At 47.4% G+C, this 17,685-nt stretch overlaps 1 protein-coding gene across 2 annotated transcripts in view; it reads left to right on the top strand.

Moving 5' to 3' along the window:
* LOC116359547 (dysbindin domain-containing protein 1-like) overlaps positions 1-17,685 on the top strand; it is a 46,836-nt gene extending 29,151 nt beyond the window's left edge. For both annotated transcript variants that reach the window (XM_031812312.1, XM_031812315.1), the window contains exons 3-4: positions 4,347-4,484; positions 15,630-17,685. In XM_031812312.1, coding sequence (XP_031668172.1) covers positions 4,347-4,484; positions 15,630-15,787 — 296 coding nt within the window. In that variant the 3' untranslated portion in view covers positions 15,788-17,685. The remainder of the gene's footprint in view (positions 1-4,346; positions 4,485-15,629) is intronic.

Genomic DNA, 17,685 nt, shown 5'->3' with positions numbered 1-17,685 from the left:
GCAGGGTCTGGGGTATCAATAGACATTGGAGCAGGGTCTGGGGTATCAATAGACATTAGAGCAGGTTCTGGGGTATCAATAGACATTGGAGCAGGGTCTGGGGTATCAATAGACATTGGAGCAGGGTCTGGTGTATCAATAGACATTGGAGCAGGGTCTGGGGTATCAATAGACATTGGAGCAGGGTCTGGGGTATCAATAGACATTGGAGCAGGGTCTGGGGTATCAATAGACATTGGAGCAGGGTCTGGGGTATCAATAGACATTAGAGCAGGTTCTGGGGTATCAATAGACATTGGAGCAGGGTCTGGGGTATCAATAGACATTGGAGCAGGGTCTGGTGTATCAATAGACATTGGAGCAGGGTCTGGTGTATCAATAGACATTGGAGCAGGGTCTGGGGTATCAATAGACATTGGAGCAGGGTCTGGGGTATCAATAGACATTGGAGCAGGGTCTGGTGTATCAATAGACATTGGAGCAGGGTCTGGGGTATCAATAGACATTGGAGCAGGGTCTGGGGTATCAATAGACATTGGAGCAGGGTCTGGGGTATCAATAGACATTGGAGCAGGGTCTGGTGTATCAATAGACATTGGAGCAGGGTCTGGGGTATCAATAGACATTGGAGCAGGGTCTGGGGTATCAATAGACATTGGAGCAGGGTCTGGGGTATCAATAGACATTGGAGCAGGGTCTGTTGTATCAATAGACATTGGAGCAGGGTCTGGGGTATCAATAGACATTGGAGCAGGGTCTGGGGTATCAATAGACATTGGAGCAGGGTCTGGGGTATCAATAGACATTGGAGCAGGGTCTGTTGTATCAATATACATTGGAGCAGGGTCTGGTGTATCAATAGACATTGGAGCAGGGTCTGGGGTATCAATAGACATTGGAGCAGGGTCTGGGGTATCAATAGACATTGGAGCAGGGTCTGGGGTATCAATAGACATTGGAGCAGGGTCTGGGGTATCAAGACATTGGAGCAGGGTCTGGGGTATCAATAGACATTGGAGCAGGGTCTGGGGTATCAATAGACATTGGAGCAGGGTGTGGGGTATCAATAGACATTGGAGCAGGGTCTGGGGTATCAAGACATTGGAGCAGGGTATGGGGTATCAATAGACATTGGAGCAGGGTCTGGGGTATCAATATACATTGGAGCAGGGTCTGGGGTATCAATAGACATTGGAGCAGGGTCTGGGGTATCAATAGACATTGGAGCAGGGTCTGTTGTATCAATAGACATTGGAGCAGGGTCTGGGGTATCAATAGACATTGGAGCAGGGTCTGGGGTATCTAGACATTGGAGCAGGGTCTGGGGTATCAAGACATTGGAGCAGGGTCTGGGGTATCAATAGACATTGGAGCAGGGTCTGGGGTATCAATAGACATTGGAGCAGGGTCTGGGGTATCAATAGACATTGGAGCAGGGTCTGGGGTATCAATAGACATTGGAGCAGGGTCTGGGGTATCAATAGACATTGGAGCAGGTTCTGGGGTATCAATAGACATTGGAGTAGGGTCTGGGGTATCAATAGACATTGGAGCAGGGTCTGGGGTATCAATAGACATTGGAGCAGGGTCTGGGGTATCAATAGACATTGGAGCAGGGTCTGGGGTATCAATAGACATTGGAGCAGGGTCTGGGGTATCAATAGACATTGGAGCAGGGTCTGGGGTATCAATAGACATTGGAGCAGGGTCTGTTGAATCAATATACATTGGAGCAGGGTCTGGTGTATCAATAGACATTGGAGCAGGGTCTGGGGTATCAATAGACATTGGAGCAGGGTCTGGGGTATCAATAGACATTGGAGCAGGGTCTGGGGTATCAATAGACATTGGAGCAGGGTCTGGGGTATCAATAGACATTGGAGCAGGGTCTGGGGTATCAATAGACATTGGAGCAGGGTCTGGGGTATCAATAGACATTGGAGCAGGGTGTGGGGTATCAATAGACATTGGAGCAGGGTCTGGGGTATCAAGACATTGGAGCAGGGTCTGGGGTATCAAGACATTGGAGCAGGGTCTGGGGTATCAATAGACATTGGAGCAGGTCTGGGGTATCAATAGACATTGGAGCAGGGTCTGGGGTATCAATAGACATTGGAGCAGGGTCTGGGGTATCAATAGACATTGGAGCAGGGTCTGGGGTATCAATAGACATTGGAGCAGGGTCTGGGGTATCAATAGACATTGGAGCAGGGTCTGGGGTATCAATAGACATTGGAGCAGGGTCTGGGGTATCAATAGACATTGGAGCAGGGTCTGTTGTATCAATATACATTGGAGCAGGGTCTGGTGTATCAATAGACATTGGAGCAGGGTCTGGGGTATCAATAGACATTGGAGCAGGGTCTGGGGTATCAATAGACATTGGAGCAGGGTCTGGGGTATCAATAGACATTGGAGCAGGGTCTGGGGTATCAAGACATTGGAGCAGGGTCTGGGGTATCAATAGACATTGGAGCAGGGTCTGGGGTATCAATAGACATTGGAGCAGGGTGTGGGGTATCAATAGACATTGGAGCAGGGTCTGGGGTATCAAGACATTGGAGCAGGGTCTGGGGTATCAAGACATTGGAGCAGGGTCTGGGGTATCAATAGACATTGGAGCAGGGTCTGGGGTATCAATAGACATTGGAGCAGGGTCTGGGGTATCAATAGACATTGGAGCAGGGTCTGGGGTATCAATAGACATTGGAGCAGGGTCTGGGGTATCAATAGACATTGGAGCAGGGTCTGGGGTATCAATAGACATTGGAGCAGGGTCTGGGGTATCAATAGACATTGGAGCAGGGTCTGGGGTATCAATAGACATTGGAGCAGGGTCTGGGGTATCAACAGACATTGGAGCAGGGTCTGGGGTATCAATAGACATTGGAGCAGGGTCTGGGGTATCAATAGACATTGGAGCAGGGTCTGGGGTATCAATAGACATTGGAGCAGGTTCTGGGGTATCAATAGACATTGGAGTAGGGTCTGGGGTATCAATAGACATTGGAGCAGGGTCTGGGGTATCAATAGACATTGGAGCAGGGTCTGGGGTATCAATAGACATTGGAGCAGGGTCTGGGGTATCAATAGACATTGGAGCAGGGTCTGGGGTATCAATAGACATTGGAGCAGGGTCTGTTGTATCAATATACATTGGAGCAGGGTCTGGTGTATCAATAGACATTGGAGCAGGGTCTGGGGTATCAATAGACATTGGAGCAGGGTCTGGGGTATCAATAGACATTGGAGCAGGGTCTGGGGTATCAATAGACATTGGAGCAGGGTCTGGGGTATCAATAGACATTGGAGCAGGGTCTGGGGTATCAATAGACATTGGAGCAGGGTCTGGGGTATCAATAGACATTGGAGCAGGGTCTGGGGTATCAATAGACATTGGAGCAGGGTCTGTTGTATCAATAGACATTGGAGCAGGGTCTGGGGTATCAATAGACATTGGAGCAGGGTCTGGGGTATCAATAGACATTGGAGCAGGGTCTGGTGTATCAATAGACATTGGAGCAGGGTCTGTTGTATCAATAGACATTGGAGCAGGGTCTGGGGTATCAATAGACATTGGAGCAGGGTCTGGGGTATCAATAGACATTGGAGCAGGGTCTGGGGTATCAATAGACATTGGAGCAGGGTCTGGGGTATCAATAGACATTGGAGCAGGGTCTGGGGTATCAATAGACATTGGAGCAGGGTCTGGGGTATCAATAGACATTGGAGCAGGGTCTGTTGTATCAATAGACATTGGAGCAGGGTCTGGGGTATCAATAGACATCGGAGCAGGGTCTGGGGTATTGGGGACTTTTGGAATCAAGAACAGGTGCCATACACTCAGGACAGAGGGCGAGGAGAAGGAACAGTCTAACCATGTTGTTTTAATACCCTCTATTTCTGGCATCTCTGGCCCTTGTCCTGATGCTCCAGTCAAATATTGGCTGTTAAGAATGGTATCATTCTGACACAGAAACCCATATCTCTTCCACAGGACAGCTCAGCACACAAAGCCCAGCTGTCTCTCTGTGAAGCAGATAAAAGAGAGGACTTGTTTTATCTTTCTATTACAGTATGGCTCAGAGCATCAAAACAACACAAGAGATAAGTTCCACACCAGGGGGCACTGAGAATGTGAGGGAGGGTCAGGGGGGTGTGGGGGTTGTGTATGTGTGTGTGGCGGAGGGGGTGTTCTGGGTAAGTTGTGTAGACAGCATTGAGTTGTAGTGAGATATTACACATCTACTGGGTTGTTATTCAGTTTATCATAAAACCCACCAGCTACTCCATATCAGTCCATAACTATGACCTTACTAATTTCCTCTCTCTCTCTGACCCTGCAGAGCCTCTGAGCAGTGTGTCCTCCCTGGAGGTGCACTTTGACCTCCTGGACCTGACAGAGCTAACCGACATGTCTGACCAGGAGCTGGCTGAGGTGTTCGCTGACTCTGATGAGGAGAACCACAACGAGTCCCCAGCAGGTTAGACCATTTTAATCAACCACTTAACCAATAAATCGACTCAATTCATTAACCATTGAATGGTGGATTTGACAACCCCTGTGTTCTCTAACCAAGACGACCCTAGTGTGATGGACTGGCTAAAACATTGTCTTTGCTCGCTTTGAGAGAACCATTACCCAAATTACCTAAAAACTCTGTCCACTAGACAGACTCATTCACATATCACCCCATTCTGTAGTATACGACCCCATTACATCAAAATCTAAAAGGCTTAGCTGATAGCAAGTGTGTGTGTGTGTGTGTGTGTGTGTGTGTGTGTGTGTGTGTGTGTGTGTGTGCGCCGGGTCTATAGAGCACTCTAATAAAAAGCTTACAATTGTGTTCTCTTTGGCTGCAGGGAAAGGGACACATGGGAGAACCCAATAAAACTTCAGCAGCACATTGGATTGAACCTTCCTCTAAATTCTTACTGCAATTCAAGCAGTTCTCTATATTTTGTGATATTGACCAAGATACAGTATATTCCTGTTATGCGTCTCTGGGAGATTCTAATTTCAGATTTGCCCATGTCAATGTTGATAGTTATTGGCACCAGATCCCAGGCTGGGAACAATAGACTACTGTAGCATAGTGCTAATTAGCATTAGTTAGAGGGGAGTCTGATTAACCTGTGATCAGGGACGCGTCTGGGCCCAGCAAACCGCCCTCCTCACAATCAGAGGAAGCAGGAAATCCATCCAATGTATTACTTATGATCCATAGCCCCATGTTTCCTGCTGAGAGGGAGAACGATCCTCATAGAGCTCCACATCATCACTCTGTTCAAATGCTTTACGCTCACACTCTCACCTCATCTCTCTTAAGAAGAGATATGTGTGCACTCTCAGGAGCTGACTTGGGAACAGTACTCAGATGTTCACTTTACAATACACCTGTTCTAAACGTATGTATGTTCTCATCATGGGGAACCACAGAGCGCTATGTTCAGCTCTATGTGCGGGATATTAAAATGACCTCACAAAGGTGCACTTTAAGAAATACAGCAATCTTGCTTAGACATCACCCACACTCCTTCTCCTTACCCCCAGGATTGACCCGTGCCAATTTATCACATTACTCCCCATAAAAAGGTATTGTGTTTCTCCCTTGTCTGACCTTAGCCCGTAAGTCAGGGGTTCCGAAACTTTTTTGGCCCACAACCACATTTTGATAGCGGAAAATTCTCATGACCCCAACCATGTGAAAAGAAATATGTAATTAACAGCCAATGTTAGCCCCCCCAAAAAACGTTATGGCAGTCATTTGAAAAACATTCTAACAGTATTTTTGATTGTCTTCTCAACTCACCATCACATACATTTTATGTGGGGCTATGACAGTCATCTGCAAATTAGTCTGACATAATGTATCTTTTCTCACTACCAATAACGAGATGGGTGTACTTGATGCATGTGGCGTCGGAGTATCTCAAAGTCCGGGGACACGTTTGACAGTGCGCACCTCATTTCTGCTGTCACATCCAACCTGGACCGATATTTGGTTATAATGCAGACGTGAGCACAGAATCCAGCTTCATCCATATATAAGTTGGCAAAGGGTACCATGAGTTTAATGGTGCTTTTAAGACAACTGGGAACTGAGAAAAAAACAAGGTAAAATAATGATGTCAGTGATCTTCAGGTCGGAAAGTCAGAGCTCTAAGAGGCCAAAGAGTTGGATGACCATTCAAAACAATTTTTTTCCAGTCGGAGCTCATTTTTTCAGTTCCCAGTTCACTTGATCGCACTGAAGTCGGAATTCCCAGTTGTTTTGAATGCAGCATTAATGTCAGAGGGAGATGGCAGGGTATTCCCTTTGAGTCAGGAACCAAAACTCCTCTGTAGTGATCTGTGAATGACAGCTTAATCAGCTATTCAATTTCCCTTACCAGCATGTCAATTGAGCAAGGATCACAGTCAAATGGATTGAGAAGTAGGTGCCAAAGTGCTCTTCCAAGCGTTGGAGGTAAGTAGTCATCACTTGTGTGGGACACTTACTGATGCTGTTTTCTGTTAGAAAGGGAAGGGAAGGGGGCATGGTTCACTTTTGAATGACTCTCTCCAATAAGAATCCTTTCCTCTGAATCCACTGATTCGGTCACTCATCTGTAGAAGGTTTTTGAATTTCCCCTGCATGCTTGGGTTCAGTTCATTCAGTTTCCCAAACACGTCTGTCACAGGCAAGGAGACACATTTTCTTTTCATTACACAGAAAGTCAACCAAGTCTGTTTTGTCACACACACACACACACACACACACACACACACACACACACACACACACACACACACACACACACACACACACACACACACACACACACACACACACACACACACACACACACACACACACACACACCTACAACTCTCAGGCTGCTTTAATCACTGCATTGTGCTGTACCCCAAAACCTCCTCCTAGAATAATCCCGCTGAGGGGGAGGGGGAGGAGGAGGAGGCACCTGACTAGGTAGATCAGTGTGCTGGGGACCCCTAGTGACAGAGAGAGGCGGGAGGCAGAGAGGGGAGAGGGAGAGGGAGCATTAAAAAGAGAGAGGGAGGGAGAACGGGAGAAACATGAAAGAGAAATACATGAGAGGTGGTGAGCAAGGGTTCCCACCGCAGCAAGGGTTCCCACCGCAGCAAGGGTTCCCACCGCAGCAAGGGTTCCCACCGCAGCAAGGGTTCCCACCGCAGCAAGGGTTCCCATTTCTCCACAAGAGACTGATGGCTCCCTGAGCTCCAGTGAATATGCCAGATATCCTGGTCCTGACGGCAGGACCTCACCACAGGGCTCGTGCGGTGAGCACCACAGCCATAAAACTCACAGGAAGAACAACAGTATATCCCCAGCCATCCAGCCCAGCAGGAGGAATAAGCAGCATCGTGTGATGGCCATAATCTCACTCAGTGGGGTGATACTGTCGAGGAGGTCAGGGACCGTGCGGAGATTTTAGGTGTTGTATTAAGACCTATGGCTGGTGAATGGGAGTCAGGACTAGTGTACTAAGATAGCAGAGTGGTGGTAAATGGGATCAAAACACCAAAAATATTGTCTCAATGTGTAATACAGACCCTGATAAAAGTGTTTATTTTCACATCTACACAGTGCATTCAGAAAGTATTCAGACCCCTTGACTTTTTCCATATTTGTTTACGTTACAGCCTTACTCTAAAATGGATTAAACTATTTTCCCCTCCTCAATCTACACACAATATTCCATAATGAAAAAGTGAAAACATGTTTTTTTTTTGCAAAATTATTCAGAAAGTATTCAGACCCTTTGCTGAGATGAGATTCCAAAATTGAGCTCAGGCGCATCCTGATTCCATTGATCATTCTTGAGATGTTTCCACAACTTGATTGGAGTCCACTTGTAGTAAATTCATTTGATTGGACATGATTTGGAAAGGCACACACCTGTCTATATAAAGTCCCACAGTTGGCAATGCATGTCAGACCAAAAACCAAGCCATGAGGTCAAAGGAATTGTCCATAGAGCCCCGAGACAGGATTGTGTTGAGGCACAGATCGAGAGAAGGGTAACCAAAAATTATGCAGAATTGAAAGTCCCCAAGAACACAGTGGCCTCCATCATTCTTAAATGGAAGAAGCATGACTCTTCCTAGAGCTGGCCGCCCGGCCAAACTGAGCAATCGGCGGAGAAGGGGCTTGGTCAGGGAGGTGACCTAGAACCTGATGGTCACTCTGACAAAGCTCCAGAGTTCCTCTGTGGCGACAGAATAACCTTCCAGAAGGACAACCATCACTGCAGCACTCCAACAATCAGGCTTTTAGGGTAGAGTAGCAAGACAGAAACCACTCCTCAGTAAAAGGCACATGACAGCCCACTTGTAGTTTGCCAAAAGACACCTAAAGGACTCTCAGACGATGAGAAACAAGATTCTCTGGTCTGATGAAACCAAGATTGAACTCTTTGGCCTGAATGCCAAGCGTTATGTCTGGAGGAAACCTGGCACCATCCTTACGATGAAGCATGGTGGTGGCAGCATCATGCTGTGGGGATGTTTTTCAACGGCAGGGAGACAAGTCAGGATACTTATTTCCCTCATTAAAATGCAAATCAATTTATAACATTTTTGACATGCGTTTTTCTGGATTTTTTTGTTGTTATTCTGTCTCTCACTGTTCAAATAAACCTACCATTAAATTCATAGACTGATCATTTCTTTGTCAGTGGGCAAACGTACAAAATCAGCAGGGGATCAAATACTTTTTTCCCTCACTATATCTGCATTCAGTAGATGTATGCTGGTTTGCATCCTATCTTCATTGCCAAGTAGCTCAAAGTGCTTTGTCATTGGCTGGTGTTTTCTCTATTTCCCACTCATAGATCAGACAGTGACACTCTGACTCACTCCAGCAGTGGCACAATGTGATCAGATATGAGTGTGTTTTGCGTACGGAATCAAGAAGGGATACAGAGATACACATACCCTTGCAAACACACACACTCATACACACATGCATGACTAACGACCACAGCTGCTCTCTAGTGTCCAGGCCAGACTATCCAGACTGTACAGCTGCTCCCCAGTGTCCAGGCCAGACTATCCAGATTGTACAGCTGATCCCCAGTGTCCAGGCCAGACTATCCAGACTGTACAGCTGCTGCCCAGCGTCTAGGCCAGACTGTATAGCTGCTCCACAGTGTCTATGCCAGACTATCCAGACTGTACAGCTGCTCCCCAGTGTCCAGGCCAGACTATCCAGACTGTACAGCTGCTGCCCAGTGTCCAGGCCAGACTGTATAGCTGCTCCCCAGTGTCTAGGCCAGACTGTACAGCTGCTGCCCAGTGTCCAGGCCAGACTGTACAGCTGCTCCCCAGTGTCTAGGCCAGACTGTACAGCTGCTGCCCAGTGTCCAGGCCAGACTGTACAGCTGCTCCCCAGTGTCTAGGCCAGACTGTACAGCTGCTGCCCAGTGTCCAGGCCAGACTGTACAGCTGCTTCCCAGTGTCCAGGCCAGACTGTACAGCTGCTCCCCAGTGTCTAGGCCAGACTGTACAGCTGCTGCCCAGTGTCCAGGCCAGACTATCCAGACTGTACAGCTGCTCTCCAGTGTCCAGGCCAGACTATCCAGACTGTATAGCTGCTCCCCAGTGTCTAGGCCAGACTGTACAGCTGCTGCCCAGTGTCCAGGCCAGACTGTACAGCTGCTCCCCAGTGTCTAGGCCAGACTGTACAGCTGCTGCCCAGTGTCCAGGCCAGACTGTACAGCTGCTCCCCAGTGTCCAGGCCAGACTGTCCAGAGTGTACAGCTGCTCCCCTGTGTGTGTGTGTGTGTGTGTGTATGTGTGTGTGTGTGTGTGTGTGTGTGTGTGTGTGTGTGTGTGTGTGTGTGTGTGTGTGTGTGTGTGTGTGTGTGTGTGTGTGTGTGTGTGTGTGTGTGTGTGTGTGTGTGTGTGAGAAAGAGGGAGTTGTTTATCAGGGGTTAGTGTTACCTTACCCAGGGAGGACAGGACACATCTTAGCTGTGAGATCCAGCTGTTCTGTTACTTCCTTGTTATATCTGTGTTCCCTTAAAGCTCCTTCAGTATCACCACCTGCTCTAATGATAAATAACAAGCTCTGTAGCCAGAGGTATAGAGTGTATTACAGTGAAGGAAGAAGGTGGCTTGCTTGTTCAGTAAATGTATTGTCTAACTGATTATCAAGGTGAAAGGATCTAAAGACCTTGACATGGCTACATGAAGGGAATGCATGGGTGGATAATGTGCATAATATGTAGACTGTAGTCTTTAAAGGTAGAGCGACTGGGTATTCCATAGGAGTGTGTTATGAACCTAGGTCAGTAGGCGGGAGGAAGTCATTTCAGTCAGTGTAAAGCCGTGGGAAAAAAGGAGAGGGTGAGTTGGGGATAAGAGCAGATTGGCTGGGGAAAAGCAGGTGGAGGAGAAGGTGAGGGGGGCTGTTGGGGAAGAGGGTGAATGGAGGGTTAGTCAAAGGTAAAAGGAGAGAGGGGAGGAAGAGGAGGGGAAGGCCAGGGGGAGAGTGGGATAGTGAGATTGGTTTGTGTGGGAAATGGAAGGGGAGGAGGAAAGGAAGATAGGGGAGGCTGAGGGAGTTCACTCTGAATGCAGTCCTGAATGATTTACTGTTCTCAGCTGGATACAAGGCCAGGACTCTCCTGAGTTGTAGATACTGTTATCATCATCAGGCCTTAAACAAAATGACTGCACACTTACACATTATTTATGTATCCCTCTTATTTTCTTCTGTTTTTCCTCTTTTCCATCCCTTTCCTTTATTTTATTTTCATTTCTCTCCTCTCCTCTTTCACTGTATACTGGACAGACAGGGGTAATGGAAGCTGTGTGGGCACCTGCCAGTCAGGACAGCCTAGGGATCAGAGTTGGCAGATGAGATGGTCAGAAGAAATGGAGGGGCTGGGGGGATGGGGGGATGAGGAGGGGATGGAGGGATGAAGGGATGAGGAGGGGATGGAGGGATGAAGGGATGAGGAGGGGATGGAGGGATGAGGAGAGGATGGAGGGATCAAGGCCAGAGAGAGTTAGATAAGTGAGGGAAGACCAGAGGAAAAAGGTAGAGCAACAAATTAGATAAGCTAAATGTGTACAGCTGCATTGGTAGGCCCCCACCCCTCTGTACAGTCAGTATCTGCATCTTCTCTGTGTATGTGAAATAGATATATAACAAGAGATGACATACCAGATCTCTACAGAGACTACAATGCCCATTATGACCATTATCACCTCAAAGATCCTTTTTAAACTACAAACCCCAGGATCACTTTGACCACCTTAAAACTCATCTGAGGAGGAGTGAGACAGTAGAATGGAGCCCAGTCACACCCTGTGATGACACAGGAGGACAGAGAGAGGACACTGCAGCTCTTACTGTCACCACTTTACCAGAGATAGTCACTGGCTAGGTGGTCTCATTACAATAAACAGTAGCATATACCCTTTTGCTGCCTTCAAATCTGCTACCATCGAAGGGGGATGGGCAACACATGGTGATGTTTCCAGATCGATCCAATCTGTGTGTTTTGATGCTGTGGTTCCTCAGTGTTAACAAGGCAGGTTGAAGCTTTCCAAGCAGAAATAACACAACCACCCACTATACTGTAGCAGCAGCTGTGGGCAAGACTGGGGGAAAACATTTCCATTCAGGGTAACTGTAGTAGTCTTGCTCATAAATCTTTAGGAGTCCACTGGGGCCTCTGAAAGGACTGCACAAAGAGGGGCACCATAACTGACGTCCCAGTCCCAACATGAAACACACATTCGCACGCACGCACACACAGTAAGCAGGTGTAACACACACACACACACATTCGCACACATACACGCACACACGCACGCACACACAGTAACCAGGTGTAACACACACACACACACACACATTCGCATGCACGCACGCACACACAGTAACCAGGTGTAACACACACACAAACACACACATTCGCACGCATGCATGACGCACGCACACACAGTAACCAGGTGTAACACACACACACACACACACAGTAACCAGGTGTAACATACACGGTACACACACACACACACACACACACACACACACACACACACACACACACACACACACACACAGTAACCAGGTGTAACATACACGGTACACACACACACAGTAACCAGGTGTAACATACACGGTACACACACACACACACACACACACACACATACACACACACACAGTAACCAGGTGTAACATACACGGTACACACACACACACACACACACACACACACACACACACACACACACACACACACACACACACACACACACACAGTAACCAGGTGTAACATACACGGTACACACACACACACACACAGTAACCAGGTGTAACATACACGGTACACACAGCGTGTTGGCGCCATACTGGCATTGTGCTTCCCTGTGGTTTAAGAGCCTTTGTAGAGCACAGGCTGGTGTTTTCTGTGGACTTTGTTCTCACAGCAACTCACAGGTTGTGGAATCTGATGGAGCCAACAGCACAGAAGGGCTTATTAGACAGAGGGGTTTAGTACAGCGAGACACTGCAGACATGGTGGCTGGGAGGCAGGGAGGGAGGTAGGGAGGCAGAGAGGCAGAGAGGGAGAGAGACACTACAAGAATGAGATAGAAGGGGGGTGCCTTTGTGCTGATGGGGGATTGAGTTAAGGAAATTGGATTTGGATTGTGCAAACATAACTGAGTGAAGCTGCATAAACTAAATTATATTCTGAACTAAATGGGAGGACTCTCAATGGAGTTGGTTATGAGTAGGTCCTGAGCAATAGGGAAAGGGGTGGTTGGGGGTCCTGATATGAAGGTCTGAGGGTAAGGGATGTTAAATGAGAGATAGATAGAGGTGTGTGTTTGTGGGGTGAGAGTCTCATCCTCTGATCTGTCTCTGTCAGCACCCTGCAGGGAGAAGATGAGGCTTCTCCTGCATCCATATTCATAGAGCTGTCAATCACAAAACCCTGACCAGGGATGGGCTGACTCATACAGCGACTATAGCATTCTAGTCACACACAGACATAGACAAGGACACAGATAGAGACATACTGGTAGAGATGCAGAGACACATCATGAAAGTAAGGATATACACACACAAGGACCAGCGGTGGCAGATACAAAGTTTAATTAACAAGCACTCAGGATGCTGAGGAGGCTCTTGTCCCTCCCATTAAAATCCAATGGAGACACCATCAATCTTCAGGGATCAATACTGTGTGTGTGTGTGTGTGTGTGTGGTGTGTGTGTGTGTGTGTGTGTGTGTGTGTGTGTGTGTGTGTGTGTGTGTGCGCACGCATGCGTGTGTGCGTGTGAACATACATCACTGCTGGTTTATCTATAGTTACAGCATTTAACATAGAGAGTGAGAGCTGGGACGTGCCTTATGATTAGACAGTAATTGCATTGATCTGTGTGCAGTAGAGGGTTAAAAAGCTACACCTATTAATCCTGTGATCTCTGTAACAAGGAACAGCACCACCAAGTGGTGTAAAGATGCAGTGCTTCTTTATTTCATATGTCCCTTCGTATGACCAATATTCGTGTGAACTTGCTTGACACCGGTCCCTTTTGTGCACTCAAGGACATGCAGATTAACACATATGAGTGGAGGGGGTTGATTCAAGATTAAAGAGAGCGGGGAGATAGACACAAAGAAAGAGAGGTACCGTAGGAGAGAGACAGAGAAATAAAAAGTGTAGTAGTGGAAAGAGAGGGAGGGGGGAGAGAGGCAGCGAAAGAAAGGATGTAGTAGTGGAAAGAGAGGGAGGGGGGTACAGGGGAGAGAGAAAGAGATAGGTACTCGGGGAGAGAGATAGAGAAAGAAAGGGTGTAGTAGGGGAAAGAGAGGGAGGGGGGTACAGGGGGAGAGGGAAAGAGATAGGTACTCGGGGAGAGAGACAGAGAAAGAAAGGGTGTAGTAGGGGAAACAGAGAGGGTGGGAGCGGGAGAGAGAGAAAGAGATAGGTACTCGGGAGAGAGACAGAGAAAGAAAGGGTGTAGGAGGGGGAGAGAGAGAGAGGAGAGGGAGATGTCGAGGGAGATGGCGTGCAGTAGATCAAGTGCGGCATCCTATTTGCCAAAACATTTCACAAACACATTCCTCTGATGTCATCACCTCATCACCTAAACACTAATCAGCTCTCATTTCTACTCCCCTTAGTAGTTAGCGAACCAATCATATTCTCTATCCATGATATCACCGCTCTACAAAACTGAAGTGGTAGAATCTCTATCTAGCATGCTGATGGCTATAGGCCAAAGAGACACCGGAGAGCTGTGTAGTGGTTCTGTGTAGTGGTTCTATGGTGGAGTTCTGTTGCCTCGAGACACTGAAAAATAAGTGTGAGACAAATGTCTGTGACAGCTAAAACAAGCAGCCATTGTGAGCATAATGAACTGGAATAACCAGCCAGCAGGCTAAATGGAGCTGATGATTGGAGGAGAGGTGACCATGTGACTGTTTTAGAGCAATAACAATGACCGGAGAGGAGATGAGAAGCAGAGAGAGAGATCAAACTAAAATGTTCTATCGTCTACTACACACGCATGCACACAGCGCTCCTACTTTTCTAAACTCCTCCATTTCTCTTGGGATTCGGTGTCTTTGAGACACATACATGTATAGGATACACATTAACATACACTAACAGATACTCAGTTCACTGCACACGGCCTCTCTGACAGAGTACTTCATAGTTTCATCTGCCTCTATATTCAGAGCAACTCTATCATGCTGTAAGGACCTTTTCAGAATCCCAGAGGAATAGGTCATGTGGAGCTGCATGAACTAAATTCTATTCTGTTCTTTACTGTGTTTGCGATCGGGATGACTTTCAACCACAGCCAATTGATCTATTCTACAGTAGGGAAACAAACTGCACTCACTATACCACTGCGTGCTGTTGTAAACTATTTTTGGAGAACCTTGGGAAAACATAGTTGACTGAAGTGGCATAGAGAAAGGAAGCTTTTAGAGGCATTAGGTGACTTCAGGGAGTTGACAGTCCCTGCTGACTTGATTCACTTTGTTAAATGAGTTACAGTATGGTGACCATTGGGGGAGATAGCAGGTAGACTAGCGGTTAAGAGCGTTCCACAGGGATGCTGGCCCATGTTGATTCCAATGCTTCCCCCAGTTGGGACAAGTTGGCTTAAAAATATGTCATATTTCTTTAACCTGTCTCCTTCCCCCTCACCTACACAGATTGAAGTGGATTTAACAAGGGATAACAATAAGGGATCATAGATTTCACCTGGTCAGTCTATGTCATGGAAATGTTCCTAATGTTTTGTCCACTCAGTGTATATGATATACGTGACAGACAGGAAGTTGCATAAACTTAATCCAGGGCCTCTGGGTTACGTGGTCAGCATGTTTGAGCTGTATAGAGCAGTTCACAACATACATGTCCCTTAGTCTGTTTTTTTTCCATAAAAATATCAGGATACGTGAGAGGCGTGCACTTTGACCTCACCTTGCCTGTACATGAGTTTTATGTGTGTGGTTAAGAGACGTGCATGTCTGTATGTGTGTGATCCATAACTTACTCACCCTCTCATCACATGTTTGTCATGTGCATAGCTTGACCCTTCTCCTCATTATCATCCCCAGGCCACCACCAGCCACCCTTGCCCAGAGGAGGTTACATGCGCTCCCCATCGTGGACCCGTTGCAGCAAGGCTGAGCCCCCCAGGGAGAGGAAGCACCACAGCGACTCCGACACCACCGCAGGGCCCTTAATGAAGCTGGAGAGGCCTAAGCAGCCCTGAGAGCCTGTGGGTCTTGGAAAGAGAGAGGCCCAGAGCGGAAACACCGGGAACGGACACCGAGACCACACCAACTTCCCCAACCCCTGGTCCGGGCACTGAGACAACCATGTTGCTGAAGACACTACAGACAGACTGAGCTCTCAACGCTGTGCACTGTATTATAAACTTAACATAAAACCATGTCTGTGAGTGAAATACACACACACACACATGCAAACACACACAAAATGACACACGGATATCTGCAAAATCACACACACGTACACACATGCTATTTATTGTGTTTTCCATGCAAGGGGTTCCTCTGGCATAAACACTGGAGGGCCAGTGTGATTTTTGAGGCTTTGTTTGGGATGAACAACAGGGTATAAGGCTGTCCCAGTGTGGGGAGAATGCTTGGTTAAAAGCCTCCCCATCCCTGCAGCATCTTAGGGGTGGAAGAGTAGGCTTGGAGGGGTGGGACGGACCCTGAAAACCTTGGCTACAAAATATCATGTGGCAAAGTTAACGGGAATACCCACTCCAGTCAAATAAATGACTGGAATATGGACCTCATTATGCGATAGTACAGCAGGCAATATGGAAGTCTTCTTTTTAATTAGAATAAGAGTCCAACCTGAATCTATTGCACAATGTTCTTCCTTAAAGTGCCAGGGCCATCTGCTCTCTGAATGACTTTCTGCAGGCTTTCTGTAGGTTGTAACTAACAGGAGGCAATGGGCAGTGTTTCAGTGGGGCCACTCTCCATCTGCTCTCTGAATGACTTTCTGCAGGCTTTCTGTAGGTTGTAACTAACAGGAGGCAATGGGAAGTGTTTCAGTGGGGCCACTCTCCATCTGCTCTCTGAATGACTTTCTGCAGGCTTTCTGTAGGTTGTAACTAACAGGAGGCAATGGGCAGTGTTTCAGTGGGGCCACTCTCCATCTGCTCTCTGAATGACTTTCTGCAGGCTTTCTGTAGGTTGTAACTAACAGGAGGCAATGGGCAGTGTTTCAGTGGGGCCACTCTCCATCTGCTCTCTGAATGACTTTCTGCAGGCTTTCTGTAGGTTGTAACTAACAGGAGGCAATGGGCAGTGTTTCAGTGGGGCCACTCTCCATCTGCTCTCTGAATGACTTTCTGCAGGCTTTCTGTAGGTTGTAACTAACAGGAGGCAATGGGCAGTGTTTCAGTGGGGCCACTCTCCATCTGCTCTCTGAATGACTTTCTGCAGGCTTTCTGTAGGTTGTAACTAACAGGAGGCAATGGGCAGTGTTTCAGTGGGGCCACTCTCCATCTGCTCTCTGAATGACTTTCTTCAGGCTTTCTGTAGGTTGTAACTAACAGGAGGCAATGGGCAGTGTTTCAGTGGGGCCACTCTCCATCTGCTCTCTGAATGACTTTCTTCAGGCTTTCTGTAGGTTGTAACTAACAGGAGGCAATGGGCAGTGTTTCAGTGGGGCCACTCTCCATCGCTCTCTGAATGACATTCTGTAGGTTGTAACTAACAGGAGGCAATGGGCAGTGTTTCAGTGGGGCCACTCTCCATCGCTCTCTGAATGACTTTCTGTAGGTTGTAACTAACAGGAGGCAATGGGCAGTGTTTCAGTGGGGCCACTCTCCATCGCTCTCTGAATGACTTTCTGTAGGTTGTAACTAACAGGAGGCAATGGGCAGTGTTTCAGTGGGGCCACTCTCCATCGCTCTCTTTTCTTCCCATCCTCTCCCTTCTACCTCTCTCTACCTGAGAGGAAACCGGTGTGGCCACAGTAAACTAAATGTATTTGCAGATATGATATGATGTACGACAGCAGTCCTTCTCACCAACATTACATTCAACACTGTGAATCTTGTCCTTTGCCAAACCAAGTGATGTGGGGATGAGTGGTGAAAAAAATAAAGAATTTCTTGCAAACAAA

Source organism: Oncorhynchus kisutch, linkage group LG3, assembly GCF_002021735.2.
Source record: "Oncorhynchus kisutch isolate 150728-3 linkage group LG3, Okis_V2, whole genome shotgun sequence".
NCBI classification, from domain to species: Eukaryota; Metazoa; Chordata; class Actinopteri; order Salmoniformes; family Salmonidae; genus Oncorhynchus; species Oncorhynchus kisutch.
This window is presented reverse-complemented; position numbering and strand designations above follow the sequence as displayed.